The 15398-nt window shown below is 44.6% G+C and overlaps 1 protein-coding gene across 1 annotated transcript in view; it reads left to right on the top strand.

Annotated features, from left to right (window-relative positions):
- Positions 1–15398, top strand: part of LOC140207831 (uncharacterized) — a 139248-nt gene that overhangs the window by 89392 nt on the left and 34458 nt on the right. Inside the window, exons 6-8 of the mRNA XM_072276390.1 lie at positions 10167–10279; positions 11646–11907; positions 13429–13478. Of these exons, the coding sequence (XP_072132491.1) occupies positions 10167–10279; positions 11646–11907; positions 13429–13478 (425 nt within the window). The remainder of the gene's footprint in view (positions 1–10166; positions 10280–11645; positions 11908–13428; positions 13479–15398) is intronic.

Here is a 15398-nt window from a genome sequence, read left to right on the forward strand (position 1 = left end):
TTGAGCTGAACTTCCATACTTTACCGTCTCAAGACTCCAAGCCTTGTTTCCCCCGAGCTCAGTAGGGTGGGAGTTATATTTACACACATATATACACATACCACTGTTAACTATTGTTTATAGAACATAGAATAGTACAGCACAGTACAGGCCCTTCGGCCCACAATGTTGTGCCGACCCTCAAACCCTGCCTCCCATATAAGCCCCCACCTTAAATTCCTCCATATACCTGTCTAGTAGTCTCTTAAACTTCACTAGTGTATCTGCCTCCACCACTGACTCAGGCAGTGCATTCCACGCACCAACCACTCTCTGAGTAAAAAAACTTACCTCTAATATCCCCCTTGAACTTCCCAGCCCTTACCTTAAAGCCATGTCCTCTTGTATTGAGCAGTGGTGCCCTGGGGAAGAGGTGCTGGCTATCCACTCTATCTATTCCTCTTATTATCTTGTACACCTCTATCATGTCTCCTCTCATTCTCCTTCTCTCCAAAGAGTAAAGCCCTCGTTCCCTTCATCTCTGATCATAATGCATACTTTCTAAACCAGGCAGCATCCTGGTAAATCTCTTCCGTACACTTTCCAATGCTTCCACATCCTTCCTATAGTGAGGCGACCAGAACTGGACACAGTACTCCAAGTGTGGCCGAACCAGAGTTTTATAGAGCTGCATCATTACATCGCAACTCTTAAACTCTATCCCTCGACTTATGAAAGCTAACACCCCATAAGCTTTCTTAACTACCCTATCCACCTGTGAGGCAACTTTCAGGGATCTGTGGACATGTACCCCCAGATCCCTCTGCTCCTCCATACTACCAAGTATTCTGCCATTTACTTTGTACTCCGCCTTGGAGTTTGTCCTTCCAAAGTGTACCACCTCACACTTCTCCGGGTTGAACTCCATCTGCCACTTCTCAGCCCGCTTCTGCATCCTATCAATGTCTCTCTGCAATCTTTGACAATCCTCTACACTATCTACAACACCACCAACCTTTGTGTCGTCTTCAAACTTGCCAACCCACCCTTCTACCCCGACCTCCAGGTCGTTAATAAAAATGACGAAAAGTAGAGGTCCCAGAACAGATCCTTGTGGGACACCACTAGTCACAATCCTTCAAACTGAATGTACTCCCTCCACCACTACCTATCTTGCTTAAGTTACTATATTAGAAGTAGATACTAATAAAGATAGTGGTTTTAACATCAAAACCAGACTCCAGGTGTAGTCTGTTGCTGCTGGTTCATTTTTAAAGTGTTAGGGTTCGTAAAAAAATTGGGGCCTGCATCCTGGATATGAACAGATTTGGGGCCGTATAGATTACTTATCGATTTCATTGGTGAAATCCCTTTTGATTTATTTGTGTGTAGAAAATGAGAAGCAATGGATGTTGATACATGTCTGGAAGCGCCAACCTCTGAGGCATTAGAGGACGCCAGAAGGATTGAGTTATTGAGTATTGCTAAAAGGTTAAAACTTGCTAAGATGAAATTGACAATGAGGAGGTCACAGATGCAGAGGATAATAGCTGAGTATTATGTATCTGAGGGTGTGTTTAAAGTGGAAGAGTTGGAGGTGTTTCCTGAAAGTAAACCTAGTGAGCTTGAGCTCCCGTACAAGTTAGAAAAAATAAAGATGGAGGTTGTGGAAAGACAGAGGCAGTTTGAGGCAGGAAAACAGAGAGAAGAGGCAGAAAAACAGGGAGGAAGCAGAAAGGTAGAGGATGTTCAAACTGAAAAAGATAGAGAGATTGCAGCAAAGAGGTCTAGCGTGAGACTCTGGTGATAAGTTTCAGGCCAGTCGGGAAGTTAAATTGGTACCCCCATTTGACGAGGCAGAGGTTGATAAATACTTTCAGCATTTTGAAAAGGTTGCTCAGGGTTTAAAGTAGTGAAAAGAGGGTTGGCCCATTCTCTTACAAAGTGTAATTAAGGGGAAGGCTCAGTGAGCCTATTCTGCTTTGACAGTTGATGAAGCAGCTGATTATGACACAGTGAAAGAGGCTGTGCCCAAAGCTTATTAGTTGGTCCCAGAAGCATACGGGCAAAAGTCTAGAAATTTGAGGAAATCATGAACTAGATTTATATGGAATTTTCTTATGAGAAGTTTGTGTGTTTTGACCACTGGTGCACGTATAAAAATGTAAATGATGATTTCAACAGCTTGAAAGAGTTGGTTTTAATTGAAGAATTCAAAAGATGCATCCTTGATTTAGATTTAGATGAAAAGGATGCTGCCACTTTGCAGGAGTCTGCTAGATTAGCAGATGAGTTTGCTTTAACTCATAAGATTAAGCTTACCCCAAATAAGAGCTTCCAAAAGAGTAGCAGGGATAACCAGGGTAAACCAGAAATTAAAGATGGGATTAGTAATAAGGTAAGAATGAAGGGAAGCAGTTGAAGGAGAAATATTCTGGTCTCTCTTGTTACTATTGTCAGAAAGCTGGTCATATGATGGCTAATTGTTCTGTCCTGAAGAAGAAAAAGGAAAAGGAGGCAGTCCCACATGCCTGTGATCAGTATGTTGAAGCACCTATAAACCCACAGGGTTCTGAACATTTTGTTGCGGCTCATTTAAGGACTGAGGGGTCTGACCGAGTTAAGAAGAGATTCGATCATTTTATGTCAGATGGGTTTGTATTAGTAATGGAAGGGTCAACACCGGTACCAGTGAAAATTCTTCGAGAAACTGGGGCTTCTCAGTCACTTATGTTAGACAGCCTTCTAAAGTTTGGTGGTGAGACTAACATTGGTGAGGTAAATCTTATTAAAGGCATTGGGGGTGGCATGGTTTCTGTGCCATTGCACAGTGTAATTTTACAGTCAGGGTTGGTTTTGGGACCTGTTAAAATTGGATTATGCTCCAGTTTACCAGTGGAAGATGTTACTTTGCTGTCAGAGAATGACCTGGCAGATGGTAATGTTGTTCCTGCAGTGCAGTTGCCAGCTAAGCCAACCACTGACGACCCACAGATGGATTTTAACATTTATCCTTCCTGCACAGTAACTCGAAGTACGGTGAAAAAGTCTGCTAATGCAGACGGTTCTGTGCGGCATGATTCTGACACCCAAGATAGCCAAAATCGGGATTCAGGTTATGATGACTTGTCAGGGACTTTTCTGCCTTCATTGTTTCAACAGGATTCAGGTAGTAAGTCTGATGAGAAAGATTTATCCCTGTCTAGGAAGGAGTTTATAGCAGAACAGGACCGAGACCCTGAGATTGAAGCTTTATAAGAAACATCTCTCTCAGATGATGAGATTAAGAACATGTCAGTAGGGTATTATCTCAAGGATGGAGTGTTAATGAGGAAGTGGAGGCCACCTGCTATACCTGTGAGTGAGGAATGGACAATTATTCACCAAGTTGTAGTTCCTAAAGTTTATAGGACTGAAATTTTAACTTTGGCCCACACTATGCCCTTAGATGGCCATTATGGAGTGAATAAAACTGTAAACAGGATTATAAAGGAATTTTACTGGCCGAATTTGAGGAAAGGTGTTGTGACCTTTTGCAGAACCTGTCACACTTGTCAAGTTGTGGGTAAACCTAATCAGGTCACCCCAGTGGCCCCACTCCGGCCTATACCTGCATTCGGAGAACCCTGTTCCAAAGTTATAGTGGATTGTGTTGTCCCATTGCCAAAGACTAAAGCTGTCCATCAGTATTTGCTAACTATTATGTATACCGCATCCACATTCCCAGAGGCAATACCTCTCAGAAATATTAAAGCTAAAACTGTGACGAAGGCTCTTAAGTTTTTTTTTACTTTATTTGGTTTGCCTAAAGAAATCCAGTCTGATCAAGGAAGTAATTTTACATCTGGATTATTCCAGCAGGTAGTTTATGAACTGGGAGCTAAACAAATTACGTCGTCTGCGTACCATCCAGAATCACAAGGGGCTTTAGAAAGATTTAATTCTACTGTCAAAACAATGATTAAGACATACTGTGTTGAAAATGGAAAAGACTGGGGTGAAGGAATACATTTGCTTTTGTTCGCAGTAAAGGTTGATTTATACTTGTGCGTTCGGGATACGCCGTATCCTACACCGTAGGCCCAATTTAATTTTTGCGTAGCCCTACGCCGTAGCGAGCATGCGTAGCTGTGTCTGCATCGCTTTGCACTTCGCCACCAAAATGCAAGTTGGTGGTGGGGTTTCTCTGACACTGTTGAACTTTTTCATGAGAGACATGGACAAGGAAATGCATTTCAAAGATTTTCGGATGTTGGCAGGTAGACTTGACGATTCGGTTCATTGTCTCCAACCATTTATTTTGCATCAGTGTACAGACATGGCAGAGAAAAGCAACCAGAAATGCGATGCTACCAAGCGGACCAATCACAGTTGTTGCGCTCTGTGTCGCTGCGACGCGTGAGTTACTTTTTAGAGGAGCTGCACGTCACCCTACGGCATAGAGTACAGCGTGGGCACGGCGTAGGGTACATAGTGCCGATGGCGTACACTTGACACACAAGTATAAATCAGGCTTAAAAGAGTTGGTACAGGAGTCACTGGGCTTTAGTCCATTTGAACTTGTATTTGGTCATAGAGTGAGGGGACTTTTGACCTTGTTAAAGGAACAGTGGATTGATGGGGATGTACATGTTAACTTGTTAGACTATGTTTTGAAGTTCAGAAATAAACTACACCAAGCCTGTCGTCTAGCGAGACAAAACGTAAAGATTTCTCAAAACAAAATGAAGTGTTGGTTTGATAAGCAGACCAAAACAAAAGAAAATATATGGTGGGGGATAATGTGCTTGCCTTATCTCCAATGTTGACGAATCCACTTCAGGCGAAATTCAACGGACTGTATGAAATAGTCTCTCAAATTAATGATGTGAATTATGGTATTAAAACACACGACTGACGTAAACTAACACAGGTGGTACACATCAGTATGATAAAGCCTTATTCTGACAAGCAGGCACCATCGGTGAATGTTGTCAAACATATAAATCTGACAACCCTGAGAATGAAACAATTGATTCGTCTGAGACTTTTCACAAGCCAAACATGGTCCCGGTTAGGCTAATGAACTCGGTTGTTCTCAAAAACATTGACAACAAGTTGGCTCATCTGCAGCCAAAGCAACAACAACAGCTGAAGGAATTAATTCTGAGGTTTAAAGTTTTATTTCCCAATGTTCCCAAGCAAACCACGGTCGCAGAACATGACGTAGATATTAGTCAAGCCAAACCGATTAAACAACACCCATATCACATGAACGTAGAAAAGTGTAAATTGGCTGAGCAAGAAATTGAATATATGCTGAAAGTGGTATTATTAGGCGTTCAACATCAGATTGGAGCTCATCCTGTGTTATTGTGCCCAAACCTGATGGTAGTGTTAGATTTTGCACTGATTATAGGAAGGTAAATGCAGTAACAAAAACAGATGCCTATCCTATCCCTAGGGTGGATGATTGCATTGATAAGGTTGGAAAAGGCAATTTCTTACAAAGATTGATCTGTGAAAGTGTATTGGTGTGTTCCATTGACGGACTGAGGTAGAGAAATTTCTGCATTTGTGACACCTTCTGGGTTGTATGAATACAATGTTTCGCTATTTGGAATGAAATATGCTCCAGGAACATTCCAGAGAATGATTGATTCTGTAATTCAAGGGTTAGGACACACAGATGCCTATATTGATGACTTAGTCACAGGGAGTGACACTTGGGAAGAGCATAACTCTGTAGTAGAAGAGCTGTTTGACAGGCTTTCCAGGGCCAACCTTACAGCTGACTTAGCTGAGAGTGAATTTGGCCATGCCACTGTGATCTGTCTTGGCTGTGTTGTAGGTCAAGGCAAGTTGGCTTCTGTGCAGGCAAAATCCAGGCCATTTCTGAAGTTCCTATTCCGACTGTGTGATGAAGGCCCGTCACTGATTACAGACGTCTCATGGCACACTCGGTAAAACACCCAAAGGGTCATCCACACACATTATTCCCTCTGTTATTGTGGTGAGTGCACGCGTCACAATAAATCAACAGTCACAATTTTACACTCATCCCCAGCAGTAACAGGTATGAAAAAAAGAAACACACTATGTCACAGTTTTATTATCTCAGGTCAATTTATTCATATTCATCTTTCCAGTAAGTGTTTTGCCGAAATGTCATGGTAATCTGACGTCTCTCTCCTCCACAGTCACTGGGTCTGAAACAGAGCTGCTGCATAGAGCTGTCTTATATAGAGGCAGCAGCAACCTGCACAGGTGTGCCGATGGTGGAGGATACCATCTTTACCTGGGACAAGGGTTATGTTACCTAATTACTCATCTTGTGGTAAAGTTTTGGGGTTTATACAAGTTACTTAACCGGGAAATGGTGAATCCTATGATGAAGTCTATATGTTTATTGTGAGAACTGGTGGTAGAGTTTCAGGTTGTGTGAAATGGAAGATAATTGAGTCAATTAGCTTCAGGTTGGTCTAGGGGGATTGGCTTAGCTGTTGTAAGCCTTGGGTTACCAAGGCTTTGGGTTCTTTTTTTGTTTAGTCTGAGGGTGGCTGTTAACCGGACAGGTGACAATTGCAAGCTGTATATATATATATAGTTTTTTTTTAATTTCTTGTTTTGATGTGGACATCCAAGTTTTTGTTTCTCCACTATCTTTGTAAATAAAAGCACCACAATCTATTTTTGCCACTCAAGCCATCTTGTTATTTTTCTTAGACAGTTGACCCACAGTTTTTGTGACAGACTGGCAAGAAGGCTCTTGAAAGGTTTCTGGGAATGGTTGGATATTATCGTAAGTTCTGTAAGAACTTTGCTGATATCGCTCTTCCTCTGACTAATCTCCTGAAGAAGGGTGAAAAGTTTGTTTGGACCGAGACTTGTCAGGAAGCATTTGATCAATTGAAAGTTATTATTTGGGATTAGGCCAATCGATGTAGTGTTGTCAGCAAATTTAATTAACAGATTGGAGCTGTGGGTGACGACACAAGTTATGGGTGCACAGAGAGTAAAGGAGGGGGCCAAGGATTCAACCCTGTGGGGCATGTGTGCTGAGGGTCAAAGAGACAGAGGTGAGGGAGCCCTCTCTTACCACCTGCCAGCCATCTGACAGGAAGTCCAGGATCCAGCTACACAAGGCAGGGTGAAGGCCGAGGTCTCTGAGCTTCTTGTCGATACTTCACGCCTTCGTATGGCTAAAGCTCTTCCCATGACTGCAAGAAACTGCAGAGAACTTTGGTCTCATCTGGAAACATCATAGAAACAAGCCTCCCCTCTATGGACTCTTCCTACACTTACCCTGCCTCGGGAAAGCAGGCCGTGTACTCAAAGATGCCCACAACTTTGGACATTATTGCTGCAAACCCAATCTCCCATCGGGGAAGAGATACAAAATCCTTAAAGTGCGTACCACCAGGCTCATGGACAGCTTCCTGTCCGCGGTTGTCAGCCAAATTAATGGTCTCCAGTCCAATAAAATGGACTCAAACTCACAATGTAACTCGACGTGACCCTGCCCCGTATGTCTATCTGCACTGCACTTTCTCTGCAGCCATAATGCTTTGTTCAGTTATTGTTTTGTCGTATATCAGCTCAATGTACTGTTGTAATGTATCGATCTGTGTGGATGGTACGTCAGGCAAGATTTTCACTGTAGCTCAGTACGTGATAAGAATAAGCAAATTCCCCATTTTAATTGTGTGGAAATATTAGACAGATTGAGCTTCTGCTTTGGAACCACAGAAGGAAACTTAACTGAACTGAGGAACACGAATAAATAGAAAAGGCTTCGATCTCGTATTACGATCTGCGGTAACTGGGATCAGGTGACCGGTGATGTGTCTCCCAGACCAATTATCAGAATCAGGTTTAATAGCACCGGCAGATGTCATGTAATTTGTTGTCTCTGCGGCAGCAATGGAACCTAATTCATAACAATAGGTTATAACCATTGTGATTTAAAATAAGAACATACATATTAAATAGTTAAATTATATAAGTAGTACAACATAAACATTTTAAAAATGTAATACTGTAAACTATTTTAATTGTGTGGAACTATTTGACTCAATGGGTTGTTGCTTTGGAAATTCTGGAGTGAAGCTGAACTAAACTGTACTAAAGTATAACTAAACTTATGAAAGGCTCAGATAAATACAAAAGGCTAAGTTCTCACATAAATGGGTCATATAGCCAGAAATATTGGCTGCTCTTCAGCAGGTAAAAACAGTGGAATGAGGCCTAATCCCAGGCCTCAGCCCAGTGGTTATGGTTTGAGGCCTAGGACGAGGTGAGAGAAAGCATTTGGCACGGACTAGAAGGGCCAAGATGGCCTGTTTCTGTGCTGTAATTGTTATGTGGTTATATGGAAACATGCTGAAAATATTGCAGAATAAATCATTGTCCACCCACAACGAGAAGACGTGATAGATCCGGATCTCACTGCCTTGTCTGAACCGGTGAAAGATGAAGGTACACGGACACTTAGAGCAGTGACCGGCAGATGCTGCAGATTTGTGGAAAAACGTGAACAGGAAATGGGATCACGTGACGGGTGGAGGGTCTCCCATCTGAACCGGTGACTCTGCTCCTTGCCCCTCACACGCTGCCCGACCCATCCGCTGCATTTCCCACATTATTCCATATTCACACAAGATACATTTTTACTTCTTCCTCCAGATCTTCCCTGTCCCTTTCCCTCCACCCCCAGGTCAGAGAGTCACAGGCTCGATTCCCATCCCGGTCCAACACACAATTCAGACCCAAAACGGTAATGTGCAGGTTTCATTTAAATCCATCCATGTGTATAAACACTAATTTCTATTCACATTTCTCCAGCCTCACTGGACAGGAACACTGAAACATCAGGTGAGAAACAGCAGGAGGTGGCCATTCAGCCCCTCTAACCATCAACAAGATGGTGGCTGCTCTTCCATCTCAGCCACATGTTTCTGCCCGATCCTCATTTCCTCGATCCCTTTGGTCTCCAGACATCTGCCGGCCTCTATTTTATGTGAAGACGATCACTGAGTCTTCACCACCCTCTGTGGTGGGGATTTACAAGACATTCACCACCCTCGGAGTGGAGACATTTCCCCTCATCTCAGTCCCGGACAGTCCACCCCCTTTTTCAGAGACTGGGATCCCTGGTTCAGCCAGTAATGATGTTGTGCATTTCAATGTGTTCACCTCTCAGTCCTCGATTCTCTAAATGAAAGGGTTATCACATTTGATCTTTCTTCATATGATGACCCCACCACTACGGGGATCAGTCTGGTGAATCTTCATTGCCCTCTCCATAACAAATACTCTCTAACCTCTTTGTTAATCCTCCATGGAATTAATTTCCATCTTCTGCAGCCCCGTGTTGCCCCAACCACTCACCTCCCACCCCCGTCACTATTTCCACCTTCCCACCTCCCCCTCACCTGGACCCACCTCTCACTCCCCAGCTCTTGCCCCATCCCCACCCCTCACCTCTTTTCTCGGACTATTTCCCGTCCACTCTCAGTCCAGAGGGAGGGTCTCGGCCCGAAATGTTGACGGTCCATTTCCCTCCACAGATGCTGCCCGACCCACTGAGTTCCTCCGGCAGTTTGTTCTTTGGTCTGTGTGACCCGTGTTAGTGTGGGGAGCGGGATTTTACACCATATTCCCGGTACAGTCTCAACAAAACACAAATAATTGTCACTTTGCCCGGACCATTGGCCCCGCTTGCAGGGCAACAGTCTGCCGGTGTTTGCCCCCCAATGTGGTGAATCGCCACCACCGTGGGCTCAGACATTTCCACAGATGAGCCCCTCCTGTCCCCACCGGGACAAACATCCTGTCCGCCCCCTCTCTCCCCGTCTTCATCCTCTCCCTCCCCGGGGAACCGGCATCAAACCGACGGGCCGAGCGGTCTCCTCCTACCTCTCAGCGACACATCAGACTCCGGCCGCAGGAGACGCTTCACAAACGCCCCAACTTCCCTCGGAGGGAAATGGAAATAAATCAGAAAGCGGACATTTACTTTGGGATTTGTTCCGCTCTGATGAGGAATGTTTGAAGGCGGTTTTCAGCGGGGGTAACGCCCTCTCGGCTCGACCGCCTCCTCTATTGGATGTAACCAGTGATTGACATCACTCCCCACCAATGGGAGTAGCGCAGCCGCTAACTCCTCCGTTGTCTGTGGGGGTGGGGTGGGGGCTCGTGCTCAGTAGTTCAGCCGTTAAACCGACCAAGCTCGAGCGCAGCAGCGCGTGTGTGACCTCAGGCGCAGTGCACGTGACAGCAGATGCAAACGCGGAGAGCCCGTGGGTGACGTCACATGAGGGTGGGTGCTTCTATTTAAAAACACCTTAATGATTTGGAACAATCAAACTAAATTAGGGTTTCATCACTGAGTCCAGTGTTGTGATGTAAAGTCCCTGCTCTGTGTTCCGCTGTGCCGTGTTGTTAATGGAGCGGGCGGCGTGGTGTTTGTCTCGAGTTGGGTCGCAGAATCACAAATGTTTCTGGGCAACACACACAAAATGCTGGAGGAACTCAGCAGTCCGGCAGCATCCCGCCGAAGGGTCTCCGCCCGAAACGCCCACTGTACAATTGTCCAAAGATGCTGCCGGCCTGCTGAGTTCCTCCAGCATTGTGTGTGTGTTGCTCGGATTTCCAGCATCTGCAGATTTTCTCTTGTTTGTGAAATGTTTCAGGGGAGGACTTTCCAGACTGATCTGGTTTGGAATTGCTTCAGATAGAGTAGTATCTTGTTTTTTAGTATTTTCATATACACCGGTTTTTTTTTAATGAATGCGAACTAGAATTGCCAATGGGGTCTACACAGTGTCTTAGTCAACAGAAGATATCTATTCCCTGCAGTCTTTGTCTCCTGGTAAACTAAACTATTCAATGAAACCTGATATCCAAACTGTAGGATGGTCTTGGGAAATGAAATCCTGAAACAAGTTCACAACTTTGAATACCTTGCATCATGGGTAACATCTGATGGCAAATGCGAAACAGACATAAAAGCAAGAATAGCAATGGCAAGAACAGCATTGACAGAAATGAGAAACATCCTAACGAACAAGAAAATAGGAATTGACATCCGCCTTTGAACTGTCAGCTGCTACATTCTCCCTATATTGCTGTATGGCTGCGAGTCATGGACCATCACAAATGCAATGGAAAAAAGAATCAATGCAGCAGAGATGTGGTTTCTCAGAAGAATGCGATGCCTATCATATAAGGACAGGATAACCAACGAGAAGTTCGACACAGAACGAAAACAAAACGTACATTACTTGAAACAATCAGAAAACAGCCATCAAAGTTCTTTGGACACATCACGCGAAGAGAGACATTAGAACATTTAGGTACAACTGGAAAGCTGGAAGGAAGAAGAAGCAGAGGCAGACAGAGAATGAAAATTATAGGTGGATTAACATCATGGTTAGAAACAGGGGAGGCAGCAACTACAATTTGGAGGGTCAGGGACCGTGATGGATGGAGAGACATGATCGCCCACGCCGAACGGCAAGGCACGAAACTAAACACTCTGACAATGTGGGCCATACATATCCCTTCCTCTAAATGTCAGGGAATCATTCGGACAGCTGATCGCTAAGGCGAATTATATTTGTTGGCCATTAACTTTCGCTCGGAGTCGGCTGGATGGAGCTGATGTGGAGTTCGGGCTGTCCCAGTGAAAGAGCCGGACGGCCGAGCTCCCTGCGTTGTCCCTCCGGCCTCCGGCCGATGGTGGCGCTGCTGGGCCCTGGGAGACGCGCAGGCGCGCTGCCGGCACCGACTGTTGCCGGCTGTCCGGGCGTCTGATTCCGAGTTTGTGGAAATCGGAGGCCGGTTGCGGGGGGAAGCGCCCCGGAACCGAGTTCTGCCGGACGGCTGGAGGCCCCGGGATCTCCGGTCCCACAGCCCTGGTTTCAGCTTTGCGGCCGAGACCGGGCTGTGAGCTCTGTTAGTTGTGGATCCCCAAGCTGGGAGGGGGTTTGGGGTGAAGGGGATCTGTTTGTGTTGGTTGAGGTTAAGGATGGATTGAGGGTGTCGGGTGAGTGGTAGGCGGGTGGAGGGGAGGTGGGAGAAAGTGAGATGATTGGACGTTCCTTTACCCGGGAGGATGGACACGGAGCAAATTAAGCTGTAAACAAGAGAGGCTCTGGTCCATTGGATCAGACAGCTCAGCTCGCGTGTCCTTTCAGGAAGCAACGATTCTCCCTTCATATTAATTACTGTCTAATCTTGCTGCTAACATTGTGTTTGTTACAGAGTTCCAGAGTCTGGGGCAGCTGTTCCCGTCATGGGCTGCGAGGGCAAATTGGAAGCGGGGTGGTGTCAGCGATCTTGTGAGATATCACAGTGGATTCTGATCTGGTGGCATATCCGGAATCTGCAAAGGGAAAGGGAAAAAGGAAGGGGCTGAGGGGAGACAGGTTTAACCAGGGACCATGGTCCGGGTTGGAGGGATACAGAAACCGTCTGATAGTTCGTTTTATTTGTATGTTTTTCTAATTTCACAGATGGTGACTGAGGAAGAAGCTTGTTGAGGAGGACACCCGGAGGTGAGCAGGTCAGACACAGTATCAGAAGAGTGACAGAGATGTGATTTCCTGTGTCATGGACATAGGCTGTCGTCTCTAGTGAGGAGTTGGTGTGGAGATGCAGCTTCCCTGGAGGTGGAGGAAAGAGGACACACCAACAGGTGGAACCAGCTGTGGGAAGACATGGTTTGTCAGGTCTGACGACGAGCTGAATGTACTATAACCTTCAGACTGAATCAGAAAACCATTCTGAGGGTATTTGAAATGTCAGAAGCAGGGGAGATGTGATCACATGTGCAGAGGGCAGGGGTTGTGTCTCCATCAGACCCTCAGTGAGATGGTTCAAGTTACAATGTGCAGGGATGAAAGCACAGTGTTTGGGGCCGGATTTAATCACTGATTCTGACACAGTGAGAGGGTAAGTTTTGCTGTCAGGAAGCAACGTTAATGTAAGAAGACACAGGAACTTTATCAATTGCCAGTTGTTTCGGAGAAGTGACCAATCTGTACGTTACCTTGACAGTATGGATATTCACAAGTGGTGACAAAAGGGTGCAGCCTGGTTTATTTCAGGCTAGAGAGGGGTGTGTAGTTTTGAAATCAATGCCTTGTGGTGCCACCGTCGTTAATTTGTCATGTCCGGAGTGATGGATCACACAGCACAGAAACAGACCTTTGGCCGGCCATACCTGTTCTGACCATCCACTCACTGTCTACACTGGTCCCAAATATCAGCACTTGGTTCATTGCCGACTGTATCTCAGCAGTTTCAATGCTCATCTACATCATAAATATTGTGAAGGGACCTGCTTCTATCACCTCGGGCAGTGTGTTCCAGATTTCAATTACCACCTGAGTGAACAATCTCTTCTTCACCTCTTCGTCCTCTGTTTAAATCTATGCCCTCTGATCCGTGACACATCTGTCCCAGAATCGCGGCTGATATGGGCATCGGTGAAGCCTTTGATGCGGTTCAGCATGGTAAGTTGCTGTGGAAAGTCAGATCACATGGGATCCAGGGAGAGCTGGCTGACTGGATGCACAGTTGTCTTGATGGTAGGAAGCAGACAGTGATGGTGGGAGGCTGTTTATTGGACTCAAGGCCCAGCCTAGTGAGGTTCCCCAGGGTTACATTCCATTGGGCTCATTATTCATTGATATTTAATTATATTTGCATTTGCACAGTTTGTTGAATTCTATGCTCTACTTGATCTTTCATTGATCCTGTTACTATTCTATAGATTTGCTAAGTGTTCCTGTAGGAAAAATAATCTCAAGGTTCTATGTAGTGACATATATGTACTCTGATAATAAAATTTACTTTGAACATTTCTACTTGTCATCTAGATCAATAATTTGGTTGAGAATGTGCAGGGTGTGGATAGTAGGTTTGCAGCAAGTAAGTTCAAACAATTACTTTTTCTGAAAGATATTAAGTATAAACACTCCATCTTGTTTCCCTCTCTGCATTCGACCACCCCCTCCCCTTACTATCTTCCCTCTCTACCCCATCTTCCCTCGCACCCCCACATTAGGCATATGTTCAGGGTTAAAGTGAATTCTTTCAGGGGAGTCTGAAGGGGAATTCTTCACTCAGTGGTTCATGGGAGTGTGGAATGAGCTGCCAGTGGAAGTGGTGGATGTGGGTTCGATTTAGACACTAAAGAGAAATTTGGGTGAGGACAATGGATGGGAGGTGTATGGAGGCTATGGTGCAGGTAATTGGAACTGGGCAGTAAAAACAGAAACAGGTCGGCATTCACTAGAAGGGCCGAAGGGCCTGTTTCAGTGCTGCTGGGCTCTGTGACTCCAATAATATTCTGATTTGTAATTTCCACAGTCAGTACTTTGCTGCTAATGACTGAACCCAGAAATTTACCCAAACAAGAATTGAAAGACTCTTAGCTGGCTACAAAAAGCATTTACAAGCTGTGATACTTGCCAAAGGGGGTATTACTAAGTACTGACCATGCAGGGTGCCCAAACTTTTGCTTCGGGCCCTTTTCCTTTTTTTGTTATTTTTAAACTGTAAAAGATGGAAATAAAACTGTAATCTTGCTTAAATTATTAAAGAAATGTGTCACCTTTAACTTTATGCCTTTTGGAAATCAGGTCATCTTTTACTCGCTTAGCTATTCACAGTAACAGAAATTTTGACCAGGGATGCCCAGACTTTTGCCTGCCACTGTGTATATCTTGTACCTTCTGAATTGCTTCCAGAAACTCCAGACATTGCTGCTCTGTCTTCATCCTTGCCCATGTTCTTTGCAAATCAATTTTGACCAATTTTTCTCTCATGCCTTTCTAATTCTTTTTATTCCACATCTGATTTTAGCTTCTCCTTCTCAAATGTCAAAGTGAATTTGAGCATATTAAGATCACTTGCCCCTAAGGGTTCTTTGAACTTCAGTGACCTAATTAATTCCAGTTCATTACAACACCCAATCCAGAATAGCTGATCACCAAGTGGGCTCAACCATGAGCTGCTTTAGAAAAGTATCTTGTAGGCATTCTAGGAATTCCTCCTCTTGAAACCAACATCATCCTAATGTTCTTAATCACCTGCATGACAATCCCCCATGACTATTGTAAGATTGCCCTCTTGGCACGCACTTTCTCTCTCCCATTGTCATTTGTGGACCACAGACTTACTATTGTTTAGAGGTGTCTACACATTTCCCATCAGGGATTTTTTTTTACATTTGCTCTTCCTTAATTCTACCCACAGATTCTACACATTCCAACCCTATGCCACCTCTTTCTAATGATTTTATTTAATATTTTAGCAACAGAGCCACACTATCCCACTACCAGCTTGTTCTTGGCTTGTTCTTTCAAGGAACATATAAGTATCTGGGAAACAAGAGGACCTACAGATGCTAGAAATCTAGAAAACTACAT

The sequence above is a fragment of the Mobula birostris genome, chromosome 13 (genome assembly GCF_030028105.1).
Source record: "Mobula birostris isolate sMobBir1 chromosome 13, sMobBir1.hap1, whole genome shotgun sequence".
Classification (NCBI taxonomy): domain Eukaryota; kingdom Metazoa; phylum Chordata; class Chondrichthyes; order Myliobatiformes; family Myliobatidae; genus Mobula; species Mobula birostris.